The 20,971-nt window shown below is 56.3% G+C and overlaps 1 protein-coding gene across 1 annotated transcript in view; it reads right to left on the reverse strand.

Annotated features, from left to right (window-relative positions):
- Positions 1-20,971, reverse strand: part of CFAP46 (cilia and flagella associated protein 46) — a gene marked incomplete at its 5' end in the record, with an annotated part of 85,132 nt that overhangs the window by 16,939 nt on the left and 47,222 nt on the right. The window contains 13 exons of the mRNA XM_081268263.1: positions 949-1,119; positions 1,492-1,671; positions 1,744-1,878; positions 3,635-3,823; positions 4,563-4,748; positions 10,184-10,319; positions 11,035-11,211; positions 12,917-13,023; positions 13,126-13,326; positions 17,079-17,225; positions 17,987-18,119; positions 19,368-19,466; positions 20,108-20,256. Coding sequence (XP_081124389.1) covers positions 949-1,119; positions 1,492-1,671; positions 1,744-1,878; positions 3,635-3,823; positions 4,563-4,748; positions 10,184-10,319; positions 11,035-11,211; positions 12,917-13,023; positions 13,126-13,326; positions 17,079-17,225; positions 17,987-18,119; positions 19,368-19,466; positions 20,108-20,256 — 2,010 coding nt within the window. The remainder of the gene's footprint in view (positions 1-948; positions 1,120-1,491; positions 1,672-1,743; positions 1,879-3,634; positions 3,824-4,562; positions 4,749-10,183; positions 10,320-11,034; positions 11,212-12,916; positions 13,024-13,125; positions 13,327-17,078; positions 17,226-17,986; positions 18,120-19,367; positions 19,467-20,107; positions 20,257-20,971) is intronic.

Consider the following 20,971-nt stretch of genomic DNA (forward strand, 5'->3'; position numbering starts at 1 on the left):
CTTCACTCTGTCCCAGGTCTGTGCTCTTCCGTGCCCTGGCTCCATGCTCCACACTGTGGATGCCATGACCTTGTCCCCACCTTCCCCACGAGGCGCGCACTGCCCTATCCCCGGTCCCGGGGCCCGGCTGGCAGCAGCAGCATGGGGCCCGCCCCCCGGCCGGTGTGCTGGCGTCCAGTAGCGCTCACTCAGGTCCAGCCTCCTTGCTCGACACTTTCTCTGCTCTCAGGACTGGGCCAGCCTCAGACCTCCAGCCTCTGCTCCCGTCTCCCTCCTGGATCCAGGAGACAGGGTTTCCATTTTGGGCTGAAGGCACAGGTTCTTGGAGGGATGATTTGCTCCTATTGGTAACACCTGGAGACGTTGTCTCAGTCGGGATAGGAGTGGAAATGCCCTGGTGCTTATGGGGGGCAGGGCTGCTGCCCAATATCCTCCAGCGAACAGGAGGCTCCCCTGACCCCATCAGCACAGAAATCTAGCCCCAAATCTCCTGAGAAGAGTGGATGCAGGGAGCTGGAAGCAGTCAGTAGGAAGAGGCCAGGAGGACCTGGCCAGGCGCTCCCACTGGTGTCCAGGAGGTGAAAGTTCACCTTTTCCCTCTCAATGCTCGGATTAAGCTGTGGTGTGAGTAACAGGTAGCTGCTGCCCGCTCTGGAGCCCCTCAGCACAGTGCGGCCACAGGGTTCTGAGCAAGCAGGGCTCCTGCAGACCCCGGTGGAGCACCCTCATCAAGACCCTCCCCACCCTAGCACTCGCAGCCGCCTTCAGAGTGAGGGGTCACCATCCCACAAGGCCAGAAGGCCACGAGGCTCAGAGAGGTAGAGAGGCCTCCCAGAGCCACACAGCCCAGAGCCAGTAGAAGAACCTGGGCCTGAGCCTGCATGATCTAAAGCTGCCCTCTTGGCACTGGGGCAGACGGGAGGGGGTCTGCAGGGTGCAGGAGATCACCTTGGAGATGGTGGCCAGCCTCTGCTCCACGCTGGCGAGCAGGCTGGTGGAAGTCTTGTCTTGTAGCTGTAGCTGGTGCCGGAGCTGCAGCAGGGCTGCCAGCTGGGAGCTGCTGGTGTTGGCGGCGGCTGTGGACAGGATGCCCCGCATGACCTCGGAGGCTGTGCAGCTCTGGAACAGATCAGCCAGGTACTGTGGGGGGAGGCTCACTGGGCTGGACAGAGGGCAGTCAGACTGTGTGGCACACTCCCCCGACAGCCACGCCTCTCCGGGCCATGCTCTCTGGTCTCTGTGCTTGCCCACTGTGGGGACTGGGGGGAGCTCAGAGTGTGTCCACTTGAGCCCCAAGCACCTGTGGCTGGACTCTGCAGCTTCAGGCCCAGCCTCCTTTCAGCCAATGGCTGTGGCCAGGCCCATTGGCCTGCAGCTCTTTCCTCTAATGGAGCCTATTCCCATGATGACAGTCCCAGCCAGAAGGGGCCCCTGGGTGCTGGGGGACGCCTTCCCTACTCTGAGCTGCAGACACACAGGGCAGAGCCATACCTGAGACAGTGCCAGGAACTGGCAGGTGGCCACAGGGTCCAGGGTGCCGATGCATTCCACCATCTCTAGGCTGGCGGCAGCTGCGATGCCCAGGAGGCCTCTGTCCAGGGCTACCTGCAGGCACTGCAGCAGCACCTCAGAGGTCTGGGCCAGGTACCTCTGGGCCAGCACCATCCTCCTCTGCAGGTAGAAAGGGCTCAGGCTCAGTGCTGTGCAGACAGAGGCCACTGGGGGCAGCAGCAAGGCACATACCCTCAGACTCTCGCCCTTTTTGCAGTTCCCCTCGGGGGCTGCTCCGAAGGCTGGCAGGTCCCTGAGAAAGGCCTTGGCACTCTTGTTCTCTGCTTCTTGCTCTAGAGATCGGAGCCTGCTCAGCTTAGCGCCCACCTACAAAGCACATAGCAGGAGGCAGAGGGCACTGTGGATTCCTGCTTGGTCAGCAGGGGCCCCCAGGGTCACTGTAGACCGTGGTCTGGCCTCCCACTGCCCGGAGCCTGCCTGCCCTTGTCCAAGCCTGGTTTAGTGGACTTGGGAAGGTTTTGGTCTGAGGGCCTGAGCTGATTGCCAGCTGCCACCAGGTGGGGAGGTGGCACCCAGGGAGACCAAGCACCCTGGTCTTGGGACAGAGGCATCATGCTGGCGTGGCAGCACCAAGCTGAGGTGCCCACCTGTGCTCTGGGAGCTCAGTCTGGCCAGGAAACAAACAGAAGGAAGGGAAGGGGAAGGACAGGTCAAGGGAGAGTGGCCGGGGAACTGGGGCTGATGGTGAGCCCTGGGTGTGTGTGGCCCAGGGTCACAGTCCTAGCGGGACACTGCAGACTGTCTCAGTCCCTGGGGTCAGGCAGAGGGAAATCCAGAGGCTGTGCAGGGCCCAGGTGGCCTTGGTCTAGAGACAGCCAGAGCCTGCTGCCCCACTGATGCCCGAGCGAGCAGAATGTCCACCAGACCCACCAGCACTGGGCCACACAGCCTCAGCCAACCCAGGAGACTGGGATCCCTGGCCCAGTTTCCAAACACAACCATCAGACTGGGAATCAGTGACGATGAGGCCTGTGCACAGCACCATGGCCTTGAAGCCAGACAGCACGCTCAGAATCACCCCCCGCGTCGGCAAGGAATCCCACGGAGCTTAGGGAACAGAGAGTGAAATGGTCCAAGGGCAGACCTGGAGACTTGGCCCCAGCAGAGCTCCGAGGAGGGGTGCCTCCTGGAAGAGGAGAAGGAGGCCAGAGACGACTCTGGCTTTCCCCAGAGGCCAAACAGCCAGGAGGAAGGAACAGGTAAGGTGAGACCGGGCCTGGGGTGGAGAGGTGTGTTTCATGGGGCCTGGTGGCCCCATGTGCGGGTTGATGCATCTCTGGGGACAGCCTCTGCGGGCCAGGGTGGTTAACACCATCACAGGATGCGACACCCACTCCAGCTCACACAGACCACGTTCAGAGGCACCTGGGTAGGTGCTCATGAACACTGGTGAGTGAAGAGCCAAAGCTCCATCAGTTCACCCTTAGGCGCAGGACAAATGAGCTCGGGGATCACCCAGGCTCACGGTCTCCTGCCAGGATTTGCACTGGTGCTCAGCCTGGTGGACACAGCTGGGCTCTGGGCAGGAAGAGGTGTTCTACAGGAGCCAGTCAGCAGGGAAGCCCTGGCTTGTGCCCTGGGCTGCCATCCTGGAGGAGGAACCACCTCTGTGTGGGCTCTTGGGAGGGTACCTGGTGCATTCGGGGCCGTCACTGGGGTCCTGAGTGTGTAGGCTGTTCCCACCAAAGCACCAGCCCTGCCCTGGGGAGTAGACCAGCCCCCTACCCCAGGGATCGGCCCTGCCCTGGGGAGCAGCCTCTCCCGGGCCTGGGGGGTTGAAGTGAAAGGTCCTCACAGCCCTTCTCGGAGGTGCCTGGGCCCACGGGCGGGCGCAATGGGAGCTGAGCTTTGGTTTGGCTCCCTGGGTGGTGCCTGTGGGTAGAGGGCCAGGGGCTACACTGGAACCCTTACGATGGCCAGAGGGGTGTGTGGGGGGTGCTTCTGAAGCTCCCAGGGGCCTGTGTGTGACCAGGTGGGGAGGTGGGGAGACCCCAGGGCAGACCTTCTGTCATCTCACCCCAGGTTTCCGGCGGAGCCTGGACTGGGAAGCGGGATCACCTACCGAGAAGCCGGCTTCCCAGCAGAAGTCGGGACCAAGAGGGTCTGCCTGCATGGCCAGCAGGTGCAGGGCCCTCCCGGCCAGGCCCAGGAGCCGGGCATGGATCTCCACGCAGCCTGCGCTCAGCGGCTGCAGGCTCTCCAGCTGTGCCAGCACCGAGTGTGCCAGGGTGCGCTTCAGCATGAACCATTGCTTCAGGGGGAGGAGAGGCTTTGTCAAGACCCGGGGCCTCTCTGCGGCCGTCTCCCTGCCCACCACACGGCGCAGCCCACCAGCCCTTAACAGGCCCTGGGAGGTGGGGTGGGGGGTCTCCAGGGCTTAGGTGTGGGAAGGCCAAACAGTGTTCTTATATAACCTTGACTGGCAGCTCACTGGAACCTCAAGTTCGATTTCAGGGCTGTCTTTGGTTCATTTGTATTTATGTCAAATTGGTTTGATTCATATTTCATGATATCTAAGCAAATGTAAAATGGAAGGGCTCATATTTCCTTCCAAATATCTTGCATATTCAATTCATTTTTTGTTTTTGCTTTTGCGGTACTGGGGCTGGAATGGGGGCCTTGTACTGCTGGGCAAGCCTGTACCCCTGAGCCACACCCCAGCCTGCCGCTGGGTCTTTTTAAGTGCAGTGTGGCCCTCTGCTGTCCCTCTGCAGCCCACTGGCCACTCAGCTGAAGCCCGGCGCTATCACACCATTAGTCTCAAGACCTGGGGGACAACCCTGAGGTGGCACAGGGAGCACCTGGTCTACTTAGCCAGGTGAGCCCTCAAGTGACCAGATGACTGCTCTCCTCCCCAGGCTGGGAGCTCACAGCTGTGCAGGGCTGGCTGGGGTCCCCACTAGAGCCAAGGGTGCCCTAGGTGTGACTAGATGGAGGGTGGCCCGGCCCAGGCAGCCCCTGAGGAGATGTGTGCGGGGCTGCGTGGTCACCCGGCCGGTGGACGTGTAGTCGCTGGTGCTCTGCAGGTAGGTCTCAAGCAGCTTCTCCAGGGACCGTGGCTCCAGCTGCTCCAGCCCCTCCTCCCACATAAGCTGCAGCATGTCCAGGGACACCTCCACCAGGCTGAGCTTGTGGCGGGCCAGCTTCCTCATCAGAGGGGTGTTGGTGTTCTGCAGCTGACAGAGCCAGGCGGGCGTCAGGGCACTGAGCACTTTCAGTGCACCCGAGCCCACACTTCAACAGTGCTAAGGGGCAGAACGAAGCTGTGAGCATCTCAAGTGTGACACGCACACTCAAACCACCACCACCGAGGCCACAAAGGTGCCCTTCCATGTCCCTGGCCCTGGCCACCCCACATGCCACTGCCTCCGGAGCCTCTCTCCTAGGCAACCCCTGGGGCTTTCAGTGAGCTGCCTCTGTACCACCCTCTGGTGTGCCACCCTCTGGCCCATCTTGGTGCGGCCGTTCTAGGTCTCTCCATGCTGTGGCCACAGGCTTATTACTTTCCGAGTCAGTCGACCCCACTGTGTGGGCTACTAGAACCCAGCTGCTGTGAGCACGGCACACCGGTGTTCCTCTGGATGGGCACATTCTCTCCGGGACAGGAGGGCATGCCTGGGGTGGGGTGCCAGGCCACCCCGCGGCCCAAGTTTCACTCCTCTCAGGACTTCCAAGGGCCTTCCAAAGCAGTCCTCCAGCTCCCATGCTCACGGCCTGAGGGCTCCAGCCTCCCCACACTCCTGCCACCATCCTCACAGGCGCCCGGGTTCTCACCGTGGTAACCTGGATTTTCTGACTGACTGACGATGCTTGTCTTCCATGAGCTTATTTATCATCTATACAGTTCCTAGAGGAGATGTCTAAATTGTTCAAATATCTCCCTTTTTTTGTGATGCTGGGGTTTGAACCCAGGGCCTTGTGCCTGAGAGGTAAGCACTTTACCATCTGAGCTATATCCCCAGCCCTATTTTCACTTGTTTTTGATTGGGCTACATGTTTTCTTAATTAGCTTTTGAAAGTTCTTCATATATTCTGGATAGGCTTTGCAAATATTCTACTCCTGCCCCATCTGTGGCTTCTCTTTTCATCATTCTCTTAACAGTATCTTTTGAAGAAAAGTCCAGCTTTTCAATTTATTCTTTTATGAATCATGCTTTGGGTGTCAAATAAAAGAAACCTTCAATCAGGTGTGGCAGTGCACACTCGTAATCCTAGGAACTCAGGAGGCTGAGACTGGAGGATCACAAATTTGAGGCTGGCAACTTAGGGAAACCCTTAGCAATTTAGTGAGAACCTGTCCCAAAATTAAAAAAAAAAAAAAAAATATATATATATATATATATATATATATATATGTGTGTGTGTGTGTGTGTGTGTGTGTGTGTGTGTGACTGGGGTTGTGATTGAGTGGTAAAGTGCATCTGGGTTCAATACCTAGTATCCCCCCCAAAAAGTGGGCCAAATCTGAGGCCACAGAGGTGTTTTCTGTGTTCTTCTAGATGTTTTATAACTCTAGGTCTTCTGCCTAGGACCACAAGCCATTGTGAGCTGACTCTTACATGCAGTATGAGGTAGGTCTTGGACTTCTGCTTTCTGGACATACGCTTCCAGTCATTCTAGCACCATTTAAACACTGCCCTTCCTGCTGTGGACAGCTTGGGCTCCTCTGTTGGGAGCCAGTCCCTGATGTATGTGTGTGCCAGATTGATCTGTTGGCCTGCTCTTACTCTAAAAATATACTCTCAATTCCTGTAACTCTATAACAGGACTTAAAATCAAGTAGCATTAGATGTCTAATACTGTTCTTTTCCAAAGTTGTGTTGGCTGTGTAAGGCCTTTTGCATTTCCATATGAAATCTAATATCATTCTATTTCTATTAAAAATTCTGCAGATCATGTAGGGAGAATTGACATCCTAGCAATTAACTGTTCTGATCCATGAACCATATGGTTCTTCATTCACTTAGGTCTTTTAATTTTTCTCAACAATGCTTTGTAGTTCTTAGGGTACAAATTTTCACATTTTGGGGGTAAAATTTCATTTTTTTAATGCTACCACAAATGATACTATTTTTTAATTTTTACTACCTGATTGATAGTTCCTAGTTCATAGAAATATACGATTGATTTTTGCATATTGTTCTTCTGTCTTGTGACCTGATTAAACTCATTGGTTAGCTTTAACTTAATTTGCTTATGAGCTTTAATTTAGCTTTACTAGTAGCTTTAATGTTTAATCAGTACATTGCAAATAATTTTCTCTACCATCATGTTACTGTCAAGCTTCTTCCTACCCAAGCTGGATCCTTTTACTGTCTTTTTCTTGACTTATTGCATTGGCTAGAATTTCCTAAATAATGCTGGATAAAAGTAGTACAAAGATACTTCCTGGCACTAGTCCTAATTAAAAGAAGGAAACATTCAGTCTTTTGTCAATAAGGATGACTTTAGCTACAGTTTGTTAATAGATACCTTTCCTTGGGTTAAGGGAATTTCCCTCTTCTGTACATGGATTTTTGTGTGTATGTGTGGGGGGGGTACCTTGGATTGAACTCAGGGGCACTTGACCACTGAGCCACATCCCCAGCCCAAGTTTGTATTTTATTTAGAGTCTCACTGAGCTGCTTAGTGCCTCGCTTTTGTTAAGGCTGGCTTTGAACTCGCCATCCTCCTGCCTCAGCCTCCTGAGCTGCTGGGATTACAGGCGTGCTCCACAGTGCCTGGCTTTGTCAAACAATATTCCTGCATCATATGGTTTTTATTTATTGGGTCAAAAATATGCTGAACCACATTTTTTAAATGTAAAATTATTCCTGAGATAACCCTAACTTGGTTATGATGTATCACCTTTTTTATATGTTGTTGGATTTAATTTTCTAGATTTTTGTTTAGGATTTTTTGTACTTTTATTCATGAGAAATATCGATTTTTTTTGTTGTTGTTTGCAATGTCTTTGTCTTATTTTGGAATCAGGGCAATAGTAGACTCATATAAAAGTTGGGATGTATGCCCTCTTTTTCTACTTTCTGGAAGGATCTGTGCAGAGCTGGTATTGTTTTTCTTGCATATTCGGTAGAATTCACCGTAGAGTCACCTGAGCCTGGCTTCTCCTCTGTGAGAGTACTCCCAATGCAGATGAGATCCCTGGGCACAGAGCTGTCAGTCACCTCTTTCTTCCAGGGACTTGGTGGGTCATGCTTTAAAGGAGTCTGCTCACCTGAGTTGCCAGTTCATGACGTTCCCTTTCTATGCTTTCACTCTCTGTGGAGTCTGTGGCAACGTTGCCTCCTTTTTGATATCAGCTACATATGTCCTTTCTTTTTTGTCGGATCAAATTGACTAGAAGTATATTAACTTATTGGTCCTTCAAAGAACCAGCTTTGGCTTTGTAGGCTTCCTCTTTTCTGTTTTCTAATTCACTGATTTCCACTCTGACCTTTTAATTTCTATTCTTCTACTCATTTGGGTTTAGTTTGCTCTTCACTTGTTAAGGTGGAGAGTGGACTGAGATCTGATCTTTTTTCTTTTTGCAGGTGCCTACTGCTGCAAACCCCAGGTCCCTGCCCAGGACTGTGCCAGAAACATATTTGCAATGATGGACATTTTTTCCTTGAATTCAAACACTTTCCCTTTTGATTTCTTCTGTGGCCCATAGCTGTGTGAGTGTATGCTTTTTAATTTCCAACTATTTGGGGCTTCACACATATATAGCTTTTGATTTTTTGAATTGAGGTAAAAAGTATCTAACATAAAAGCAACCATTTTAAAGTGTAGAATCAGGGGCAACCACATGGTGCAAGCTTCAGCTCTTGTTCCTGAACATGTTCATCCCTCCTGGGAAAGGCCTTGTCCACCAGGTCAGCCTTCACCTTCCTCACTGCACCCCCCACACCCCCTAGTCTGCTTCCAGTATCTGTGGATCCATCCATTTCAATTTTAACTCCATTGTGGTGCCAGTGCATGCTTTGTCTGACTTAAATCCTTTGACTTCGTTAAGACTTGTTTTATGGTACAGAATCCAGTCTGTGTTGAAGGTTCTTTGGGCACGTGAGAGAAGGTTATCCACTGTTGTTGGGTGGGACACTTTATAAAAAGCTATCAGAGCCTATTGACTGACTGATTCAGATCCTCCAGTCCTTTGCTCATTTTCTTCCTACTCATTCCACTAATGATTGAAAGGAAATTGAAATTTTTCACCATAATTGTAGATTTGTCTCTGTCTTCATTGTAATTTTAAAAAATCAGGTTTTACTTAATTTTTTTTTTTTTTTTTAGAAAATCAGCCACTTTGGAAAGTAGTATGGAGATTCCTCAAAAAATCTGGAATGGAACTAGCATATGACCCAGCTATCCCCCTCTTTGGTATTTATCCAAAAGAGTCACTATAGTGACACTACATTCTCATGTTTATACAGTGCCGTCCACAATCACCAAGTTAGGGAACCTCGGTGCCCACCTACATGGGCTAATAAAATGTGGAGCATATACACAATGGAATTCTATCAGCTAAATAGAAGAATGAAATCATGGCATTTGCTGGCAAATGGATGGAACTCAGCAGATCCGAAAAGTTGAGAGTCAAATGTGAAAGCTAGAGAAAAGGAATTTAAATAAAAGGAGGAGGAATCTCATGAAAACAGGAGGAGGAAGAGTGGAGTAGGGGGTGGGGGTTGAGGGGGAGAGAGGAGGGACAGCAGGAGGCCACTGGCCCAATGAGGCTGTGTGTGGACGTGTGGACACATCACAGTGGAGGCCCTTTATGCCTAACCCTAATGCACCAATTTAGGAACAATAAATAAAGGGAAGGAAGACCAGAGAGCAGAGGGGGGCAGGTAGGAGGAGGGGAAGGGGAAGTGCTGGGGACCCTGGAGTAGGTCACCTTTGGTGTGTTCTTGCCAGGCACACGAGTGTCTGGAGAGCCAGGTCCTCCTGCCTAGTCCCGTGCAGGGCAGGGGAGCAGCTTCCCCGGACCCACTTATCTGACCAGTTGCGGCCACCCCACTTTTCCTGGGTCAGTGCTGGCTTGAGATACTTCCCACCCTCTCTGTCCTTGGGTCCATGTGCTTTCTGGCAGGTGTGCAGTGGTTTTGCTTCCTTACATGACCTGGCCACTGCTCAGGGCAGGCCCTCTCTGCCCTCGCCCAGTACTCCAGGCTGCTGCCGTTTCTCAGGGGGCTGCAGAGAGCAGGCACTCTTCTGCCCTGTTCCTACAATCCTCCAGGCTGCTCTGCCCAAGCTTGAGCAACTGGGCTGACCAGGCTCAGCTGCACATGCTGGGCACCTGACCACCTAGGTGCAGCACTCTCCTTCCTTGGGCTCCATCCCACAGGGTCTGGCTGCCTGCTTCTCAGCTCTCAGCTCTGTCACCTGAACTCGGGTAGCCGTCCCCACTGGGGCTTCCTGCCATGGCTGTGGCAGGCTTGGACTCTGGCTCAGGGCTGTGGTTTGCCATGTTAATGCTCAGCGTTCTGGCAGTGCAGGCCTCATGGGTTCTGCTGTGTTCTGGTTGTGTAATGAGAGTGTGAACCTAGTCATGGCTGCTCCTCACACAGAAGCATAGGGGAGTGAGCATGCAGATGGCCGGCGGTGCTCACAGAGCCTGGCCACTCACCTCTTGAAGGGCCAGCAAACCTCGGATCCTCTGAAACAGCTCTTCCTCTGCAGCCACGGCTTTCTGGATCAGGTCGTGTGCTTCCAAGTAATGTGTGACTTTTTGTTCTCTATCTGTCTCATTTTGGGCACAAAACCTTTACAAGACATGAAGGTGGAATTAGGAACAGACAGGTTAAACGTGCACCTCTGGTACCAACGAGTGTGGAGTGCTTCATCTCTGCATGCCTGAGCTGCTCACTGCTCAGCACTGAGGGCACTGTAATGAGACACTTACATGTGAAGCCTTCTCAGAATATTTCAAAGCTAAGGTGAGCTGCTGGAATGATGTGGCCTGCAGTCTGACCCTCTGCCTACAAACCAGGGGTCTGCCCAGGAGACGTCTGGGGAGCATCCCACAGCACCAGGAAAGGTGCTGGGTTAGACTTGCCGTGATCAGTTGTCCCCCACAGCACCTGCACAGCACTTGCATGGGATGGACACGTGGGCATCCAAGGTCAGTGGAGCATCCACCCAGGCCTTGCTGGAGGAGTGGGTCCTGCCCTGGGAACGGGGTGTGTGTGGGTGTGAACACATTGGAGTGGAGGTGTGCATGTCTTCAGGGTGCCCCACCTGGGTGGGAAAGGAGCAGGAGGAGAGCAAAGTGTGACTCCAGACAGGTGGGCCAGGGCAGAGGGAGGAGCTGCCCAGGACCCCATGGGACTGCAGGGAGACGGACAGAGATGAATGAGGGCTCAGGAGGGAGGCAGTGGATATCCTCCATGAAGGGGCAAAGGCTGTGGCTGGGCCTGCTGTGGGCAGCAAGGCCCTGGGGTGCTGCACCACAGGTGGAATTGGGAACAAGGCCCTCACCTCTTTATCTTTGCACGCTGTAGTTTTATATTGACACAATTCTCCTCATAGCCACACTTAATAAAGTCTTCTTCAATTTTCAGCAGTTGATCATCCATCTCCTTGAACAAAACCCAGCAGTCAGGAAGTTTGCTGTGCTCGGAGTTCTGGGTGATTTGGATCCGAAGGTTCATGCTCCTGTGGGGACAGAGGGGGCTCATGCATCTGCAGGGACAGAGGGGGCTCATGCTCCTGCAGGGACAGAGGGGGCTCATGCTCCTGCGGGGACAGAGGGGGCTCATGCATCTGCAGGGACAGAGGGGGCTCATGCTCCTGCAGGGACAGAGGGGGCTCATGCTCCTGCGGGGACAGAGGGGGCTCATGCATCTGCAGGGACAGAGGGGGCTCATGCTCCTGCGGGGACAGAGGGGGCTCATGCTCCTGCGGGGACAGAGGGGGCTCATGCATCTGCAGGGACAGAGGGGGCTCATGCATCTGCAGGGACAGAGGGGGCTCATGCATCTGCAGGGACAGAGGGGGCTCATGATCCTACAGGAACAGAGGGGGCTCATGCTCCTGCGGGGACAGAGGGGGCTCATGCTCCTGCGGGGACAGAGGGGGCTCATGCATCTGCAGGGTCAGAGGGGGCTCATGATCCTGTGAGGACAGAGGGGGCTCATGATCCTGCAGGGACAGAGGGGGCTCATGATCCTGTGGGGACAGAGGGGGCTCATGATCCTGCAGGGACAGAGGGGGCTCATGATCCTGCAGGGACAGAGGGGGCTCATGCTCCTGTGGGGACAGAGGGGGCTCATGATCCTGCAGGGACAGAGGGGGCTCATGCTCCTGCAGGGACAGAGGGGGCTCATGATCCTGCAGGGACAGAGGGGGCTCATGCATCTGCAGGGACAGAGGGGGCTCATGCTCCTGCGGGGACAGAGGGGGCTCATGATCCTGCAGGGACAGAGGGGGCTCATGCATCTGCAGGGACAGAGGGGGCTCATGATCCTGTGGGGAGAGAAGAGTCATGTTCCTGTGGGGACAGAAGGTGCTCATGCATCTGTGGGGACAAAGGGGGCTCATGCATCTGTGGGGACAGAGGGTGCTCATGCATCTGTGGGGCCGGAGGGTGCTCATGCGTCTGCAGGGACAGAAGGGGCTCATGCTCCTGTGGGGACATAGTTCTGTCCAGGTATTTGGCTTTGAGGTTTCTATCTAGAATCAAAAGCCCAGGACCGTGGTGATGCTCTCACGCTCCAGTGTCTGCACAGGGAGACTTGGTCAAACACCTTCAGCCTTTCTCACACACTGCAAGTCATGCAGTCCCATTCCTGGGTCAGACACAATGAAGTGAGACTAACAGTCCTGCTTCAGACAGGATATCTATTTGGCAATTAAAAACATGTCCCTAAGTCACTTAGAAGTTAACAGAACACCATTGCCAAAGGTCTCAGACTAGACTGAAGGGACACTGCCGGTGGGACTCGGGTGCATGCACAGGACAGCTGCGGGCAGCTCCTTCTGCTGCAGTGAGCACTGCACGGAGAGCAAGCAGAAGCAGATAAAACCAAGAGCATCCCCACTGCTGTGGTCCGTGAGTCAGAAGCTGCGGCTTCTCACAGAGACCCAGTAAGTGGAGCCCATGATTCTGCTCAGAGACAGAGGGAGGCTCCAGTCGCCCACCACCACTGGCCGAGCCTGAGAGAGGCTTCTGGGGCAGGGAGAAGCCCACACCCAAGCTGGAGGGAGCACCCCTGCGCACTCTGCCCACAGCACCTCCCCAAGCCAGGCTGCGGCCCTGAGCAAGCAGAACCCAGGGACCTTGAGATCCTGGAGACTGTAGAAAGGGGTTGTGGCCCAGGCAGGAAGGTAGCCAGCGCCCTCGTGGGAGCTGGCACTCTACCTGGCTTCCAGGTCCATGGTGAAGAACTTCAGTGTGTGCACTCGGTTAGGCCTGTCTTTCTGGAGGTTGCTGAAGGCATCTATGAGCTTCTTATATAGTCGGCAAGCCTGGGGACAACCAGCCATGGTGTCACTGTGCTGCTCAGCAGGGCCAGGGACCGAGCCGCCCCTCGCCGGGCACCAAGGCTGCTGCACCCTGCATCTTCTCACCGCAGCTTCTCTCCCATTGTCTTCTGAGGACAAGACGGCGTCGGCCAGAGTCAGGGTCAAATTGTACCAAAACTCCTCACTTCCGCCCAGGCACTGGGCCTTCTCAATCATCCTCTTAGCTTGTCCATGGTTCTTCTCCCGGTTGGCCAGCTGGGCCAGGAGTAACAGGCACTGTGATTCTGCACAAGGATCATTGAGCTCCTAAGGACACAGATGTATGGAGAGAGGAGAAAGTATGGGTGGGCTTGGGTGGCCCTGGGAACACAGGTGACGCTGGGACTTCTCTGGCAGCTGGAGACGAGGCCCCACCTCTGCCCTTGGAGTAGGACCTTTGTATGTGTTAAAACCTAGCTCAAGGCCTTGGGGCCTGTCACAGCCCTGCAAAGCTGAGGACCAAGTCCTGTTCCCTGAAGTGCTTTCCAGAGTGACTCCTGCCTGCCAACAGAGGTGGTCACTACCTGGGCTGGTTGCCTCCCAGCCTGGACAAGAGCCCATAGAGAGCTGCAGGTGCCTCTCCTGCAGGACTTCGTCTGCTGTGGGTTCCCCGCTGAGGATCATTGTCCTGCTGCCCTGAGGTCTGGAGCCTTCTCGTGGAGATGCTTTGGGCCTGCTTCCCACGCATGCCTACCTCTTGCTCTAGCATCACTTAGTTTGGGTACATGATGGATACCACGTGGCCCCCGAGGCTCAGATGTGAGTGTGGACCAGAGGTGCTCTCGGAGAGGAGGTGTGTAGGGTGCTATCTGGGCAGAGAATGCCAGCTCCCTGAGACTCCTGGGCAGCTGCTGGACCCTGCCTGACCCTCCTCTTTTCGGGTTCCTGCTTGGGGAGAGGGCTCTGAGTTTAGGCCTGGACATTCCTCAGTGTCCAGAAAGGCTCAGGTAGCTCAGAGGCCAGCCTTGTCCTCACTGCCCCGTGGGCCTGCCTACCGCCTGGTAAATGCCAGAAAGGAGGGAGATTTATGGTAAGAACAGGAGGAAGAATCCAGTGGGGACAGCCCCTGGACATCAGCGCCCCGTCAGCAGAGCAGGAAGGCTGCGTCCCCTGGTGCTGGGCAGCACTTTCTGAGAAGTGTGGAGTCCTGTGCAGCTTGGAGGAGACAGGAGCTGCACACACCTGTCCTCTGACACCCCCCACCTGTGCCCTGCCTGATTACCCTCTACCTGTCCCCTGCCTGATACCCCCACCTGTCCCCTGACACCCCCCACCTGTCCCCTGCCTGACACCCCCACCTGTCCCCTGACACCCCTCACCTGTCCCCTGCCTGACACCCCCCACCTGTGCCCTGACACCCCCACCTGTGCCCTGCCTGACACCCTCCACCTGTCCCCTGCCTGATTACCCTCTACCTGTCCCCTGCCAGACACCCGCACACACTTGTCCCCTGCCTGACACCCCCCACCTATTCCCTGCCAGACACCCCCTTACCTGTCCCCTGCCTGACACCCCCACTTGTTCCCTACCTGACACCCCCTCACCTGTCCCCTGCCTGACACCCCCCCACTTGTTCCCTGCCTGATACTTCCCCACCTGTCCCCTGCTAGATACCTCTCACCTTCCCCTGCCTGACACCCCACCACCTGTCCCCTGCCTGACACCCACCACTTGTTCCCTGCCTGACACCCCCCACCTGTCCCCTGCCTGATACCCCCCTACCTGTTCCCTGCCACACACACCCCCACCTGTCCCCTGCCAGACACCCCCCACCTGTCCCCTGCCTGATACCCCCTACCTGTTCCCTGCCACACACACCCCACCTGTCCCCTGCCAGACACCCCCCACTTGTTCCCTGCCTGATACCCCCCCACCTGTCCCCTGCCTGATACCCCCTACCTGTTCCCTGCCACACACACCCCCACCTGTCCCCTGCCAGACACCCCCCCACCTGTCCCCTGCCTGACACCTCCTACCTGCCAGACACCCCCACACACTTGTCCCCTGCCTGACACCCCCCACATATTCCCTGCCAGATACCCCCTCACCTGTCCCCTGCCTGACACCCCCACATACCTGTCCCCTTCCTCACACCCCCACACATCTGTCCTGACACCCCACACACCTGTCCCCCTGCCTGACACCCCCACAACCTTTACCCTGCCTGACACCCCCACAAGCTGTTCCCTCCTGGCACCCCACACACCTCTCCCCTCCTGACACCCCACACACCTCTCCCCTCCTGACACCCCACACACCTCTCCCCTCCTGACACCCCACACACCTCTCCCCTCCTGACACCCCACACACCTGTCCCCTCCTGACACCCCACACACCTGTCCCCTCCTGACACCCCACACACCTCTCCCCTCCTGACACCCCACACACCTGTCCCCTCCTGACACCCCACACACCTCTCCCCTCCTGACACCCCACACACCTGTCCCCTCCTGACACCCCACACACCTGTCCCCTCCTGACACCCCACACACCTCTCCCCTCCTGACACCCCACACACCTGTCCCCTCCTGACACCCCACACACCTGTCCCCTCCTGACACCCCACACACCTCTCCCCTCCTGACACCCCACACACCTCTCCCCTCCTGGCACCCCACACACCTCTCCCCTCCTGGCACCCCACACACCTGTCCCCTCCTGACACCCCACACACCTCTCCCCTCCTGACACCCCACACACCTGTCCCCTCCTGACACCCCACACACCTCTCCCCTCCTGACACCCCACACACCTCTCCCCTCCTGACACCCCACACACCTCTCCCCTCCTGACACCCCACACACCTGTCCCCTCCTGACACCCCACACACCTCTCCCCTCCTGACACCCCACACACCTGTCCCCTCCTGACACCCCACACACCTCTCCCCTCCTGACACCCCACACACCTGTCCCCTCCTGACACCCCACACACCTCTCCCCTCCTGACACCCCACACACCTCTCCCCTCCTGACACCCCACACACCTCTCCCCTCCTGACACCCCACACACCTGTCCCCTCCTGACACCCCACACACCTCTCCCCTCCTGACACCCCACACACCTGTCCCCTCCTGACACCCCACACACCTGTCCCCTCCTGACACCCCACACACCTGCCCTAACTATAAGAGATGGAACCCGAGCCTGACCAGGCTTTCTTGGTGTCATTACATCTAAGTACTCTCTCCTGGAATTCTTCAGAACAAGTGACAGGCGGTCTGCTTCTGGGGCTCCATCCCCACCTACAGTCAGGTGGAAGGCGGGCCCACTCATCGGAAGGGGAGTACCAGTGGGTCTCCCCCAGCCTGACTTGGACAGGGCAGCTGTCTGTGCACAGAAGAGACCCATTGCATCCAGAGCAGGAGGCTGCCAGGGTTGAGCCCCAGGGGCCACTTCGGGCTGCTGGGAGCAAAGCAGGACTTCTCCACACACAGTAGAGAGGAGCACGGGGTTCCTGAGCTTGGGGAGATGAGCTGTGCAGCCTGTTCGGAGGCTGATTGGAGCCCTTCCAGGGGGCCCCCTAGGGACTCCAGCAAGGCCACAGAAGCTGGGCAGCCCAGACCCTGTGAGGACACAATTAAGCAAGGCAAGACTGGACCACAACCGCCAGGGCCAAGCGGCCCTGAATGAAGTCAGCCCTCCTGGAACAAAGATGCTCTCTGGCAGGAGATACCATCCCGGGCTCCCCATGCACAGCCTGAGAAGTGAAGAAGAGTTATGTAGCCACAGAAACCCAGGGAAGAGTAAGAGGGGCAGCAGAACAAACAGGAGAGACCAGAAACAGGGACTTTCACACATGCCATCAGTGCACTAAGGAAAGTAGCAGGAAGACGGGCAAGGGACAACAGAAAAGAGCCTTCCCCAGAGAGGGGGTCCTGCGAGGCGTGGTGTGGGTATTCCTCCACAGAAAGACACAAAACCAGCCTCAGAGGGGACAGGCCTATGTCCCAGACAGAAGCATCTCACCTGTGCAGTGGAGGGAGCTGCCTCAGATGGCCACAGCTGGGGCTCCTTACCTGGAAAGCCAGGTAAGCCTCTGACAGGAGCAGCCGTGCAGGCTGGTACAGGTTCATTTCCAGCAGAGCCTCCGCCTTGAGCAGCCACAGCTGGGGATAGGACGTTCCCTCCAGACCCCTCCCGGTCTCTCCATTTATCTTCAGAATCTGTAAGACACCACAGGACTGAACCCCACTGACGCACCCTGGCCCACGAGGCACAGAGGCCAGTTGAAGCCACAGGCGCACAAAGGCCATGCTCTGTGGGGCTTCTCCAGCACCGGCCTTGGGGTGCTCGCGGTCCCCCTGCGCTCAGAGCTCAGGTCTCTGGGCGCTGCCTGTTTCTCTGACAAGTGCTGCCACCTGGACCTCTGTCTCTTCTTATTTTCTCCCTCAAGCCCACCCAAATCTACCACCGGCTGGGAGGCTCTGCACCCCAGGGCCCAGGCACCTGCCTCAAGTGCGGACCCTGGTTCTGAGGAGTGCCCCAGCCTGGCATTCCTCGGAACCAGGGCTCTTGATGCAAGAGCTGCTGTTTGGGAAAGTGACTTTCCCTCTGGGCAAAGCCCTGGGATGAGCCGGATGGCCTGGGGGGAGCCGGTAGTCAGACAGCGGTCCTTGAGGGGCCAGCTGGCTGCAGGGGCTTCCTTCCCAGGATGTGCTCTGCTCCAGGGGAGTCCCTGCTCCCTGCCTGCTCTCATTTGCTGCCCGGGCCCCTGGCAGACTTGCTCCATGGTGGCCTGGGTGCACATGAACCTCGTCTTCCCTGGGGACCTGCAGGGTTCCAGGGAGGATGGCGTTCCATTAGGTCTCTGGGTTTCCACAGGAGTTCATGCAGTAAGCACTTAACTAAATTCTGGCTCTCTGGTGCCCTCCATAGGCAGGCCAGCGGTCAGGTCACCAGCACACTGGGCTTCGCACTTGGTTACCTTGTCTTGGGCTATGAGTGGCTTCACCTCTTCTGGGTGGCTTGGAGCCTCAGGCTCAATCAGCACTGGCAGGCTTTCTTCCAGAACGGGCTCCTTGTTCTTCTCCTTTCTCAACGCGATCTCCTTCCTGCAGCTGGTGGGAGGTGAACATGTAGCAGGTGAAGTGCGGCGACCACTTTCACGGCAACAGCCACTTTCATCAGTACCCAAGAGATGGTCGCCACGGCCACAAGAAGCTGTAGTCCACACTTTTAAAGAGACTAAAAATGTCCCTGGGATTTGGCCACACTCTGGCTCCCAAACTCGTGTCTTGGGCCTGTTTTCTCCACAAAACAACTAGATCTTCTGATGTAGAGGTCTAATAGCAGACCCCAGTCTCTACACACCCAAAGCAGATCTCCTGCCACCCCAGGCAGAAAGACTCGGCTCCCCGGGGCTCAGCGCCCACAGGGAGCACCTGGGCAGCCTCCTGCTACTCACTACCAGCCCCTGGCATGGCATGTCCAGAGCTGTCCTTCAGAAAATGGACTAGCCTTCGAGAGCTCAGCCCAGGCCTGCCCAACCTCTCAGCCCACACAGGTCCCTTCCTTCAGGACCTTGGACACTCCTTTCGTCCAGGAGTCTCCTGACCACCTTCGCCTAGAGTGGGGTCCCCCACCTCTGGCATCACTGAGCGGAGCACACCTCACCCTGTTCCACAGCCCCCCTTTGTCCTGCATGAAATCATGAGCCCACGGCAGAGGGGAGGGGCTGCCACACCTAGGGCTGCCGCAGCTGAGACCTCAAAGTCAGCAGGGGACTGTGAGAGGCTGAGCCAGGAGCAGCCCCTGGAGACCCCCACACTTCTGGAGGCTTGGCAGCTCGAGAGGCCAGTGAGGCCTGGACAAACGGAGCATGCAGCTCGAGAATGCAAAAGTGATGTTGGACATGGACACTTGTCACCACGGGCTGCAGAGTGAAAGGTGCGGACAGCACGATTCCCTCCAGGAAGATAGTGTGAGTTTTACATCATGGGGAAAGTGTGTTTTTATGCTGATGAGGTACATCACCAGAACCATGTATCATTGCAGGAAAAGAGCAACTCCCAAGGGATGTCTGGATCCTGGTGGGTCCAGCTGTGGGATAGCTGACCTCTGCAGACCTCTAGAACCTGGAGTGACAGGGCTGGCACCCAAGCTGGTGCTTTCCCAGGCCCTCCTGAGCGTCCACCTGACTTCTGCGTGCACACCCCCGGCTGTCCCGGTAGGTGCTGCCCACCAGGACTTCCAGGCCATGTGGCTGCCTGAAGTCCCCTGCCTGGCCCTTCTCTGTAGGGGAGCTCTGGCCCTAGCTGCACAAGCCCCCAGGAGTGAGTGCCCCACTGCATGGGAAGAGCACGCACCTGGCCTGCTCCATGTCACTGATGTACGTCTGCCCGACCACCGCCTCGTGGTGGGCAGCCGCTGCGGTCAACCTCAGGTCCCAGCACACTCGGGCAAGCCTGGGGGCAGACGGATGGGAGAAGAGACAGTTACACAGGCTGCAGTCAGTGGGGGCAGGCAGCCCTTGGGCTGAGTGAACTTTGTGATCTGGTGGATGGAGAAGATGCAGGTGCTTTGATAATGTTTTCAATAACTTTTAAAGCTAAGCAAAATCACCAGGGGAAAAACTGTCAAAGCTCAGTCGCTTGCTCACACATTATCTTCCCTGTGTCATTTTCCACCACTGTCACCTTCTGGAGGAGGGCCAGGCACAGAGGTGCCACAGAAAGCTGTCTCTCCAGTGGATGTGACTGCAGCCTCTGGGTGAGTGGAGAGAGCGTCCAGGCACAGCTGTGTGCTTGGCCTCCACCCCGTCGCCATGTCTGTCCCGTCCTCCGTCTCCTGCTCCTCGAGGGCACAGTGCCCCCCACCCCTAGTGTGCGCTTCCTGAGCATCACGTGGAGATCTCATGCCACCATTTTTACGTCAAGTGTCTTGACATGCCTAGATCATAAACCTCGGGATTCATTGTTTACACAAATACCCAGCCTTAGAATTCACACTTCAAAAGGTGGTTTCTGCATTGCTTTGGGCACATGTTCAGCCTGGCCACTTCAGTGTTGCCAGCTTCCCTGGAGGCACAGGAGGCAGATGCACCCACCGAAGGTGGTAGAGGTCTGCCAGGCTCTTGCTTTCCACCACTGCATCTGCGATGAGGACGCCCAGCTGCAGGACCGGGATGGTGAGCTCATGCAGAGACATCTTCTGCAGGGCCTTGACCAGGAGGTCCAGGTAGTACAGAGTGTACGTCTGCAGAAACACAGTGAACACGGTCACAGGTGGGGAGCAGTGGCAGCCTCCCTCCTGGGGCCGAGCAGGGGCCTGGCACGCAGGGTCAGCAGGTCCTCCCTTCTCCTTCTGTCCTGTGCAATGACCAGTAAGCATCAGCACCCGAGAGCCGCTAGAGACCTCACGGGGGCACACCCACTCCTGTGTTCAGTCATGAAATCCACGCTTTGCTCCCCTTCTTCCCACTGGACTCTACTGGTCCATCAAAACCAGGGTTTCTTCATGAACACACACAACCACTTTAAAATCAGACCTAGGAAGTGGACAACCGTGTTCTGTGGGTTGGAGCTAAGCACTGAGTGATTATGTTTTATGACTATGTTTATGGGAGTGGTGGAGCGAGGAAGCAGCAGGCGCTGAGGTCTGCAGGAAGGTGCCCAGGGGAAGTGGCCAGGCTCACGGGGGCGGAGGGCTGGAGGCTCCCACCTGTCGGCCCTGCTGCTTGCCAGGCCCAGGCCGGGGGCACTGCAGGTCTGGACACACAGATGGTGTGCTGTGGAGGTGGGAGGTACCTGAGGCCTCTGTGAATTCCATAAGGGGATACCTGCAGCTCCTCCACTTGTTTTCCTTTCCATGAGCAGGCCCCCTAGGCGGGAGGACTTGGGCGCTGCTCACGGATGGCCACCGGCTTCCTCCCAGGACCCATCCAGTCTTCTTCCCACACCCTGGGGACACA

This window comes from Spermophilus citellus, assembly GCF_964194105.1.
Source record: "Spermophilus citellus genome assembly, chromosome: 15".
In the NCBI taxonomy this organism is placed as follows: Eukaryota; Metazoa; Chordata; class Mammalia; order Rodentia; family Sciuridae; genus Spermophilus; species Spermophilus citellus.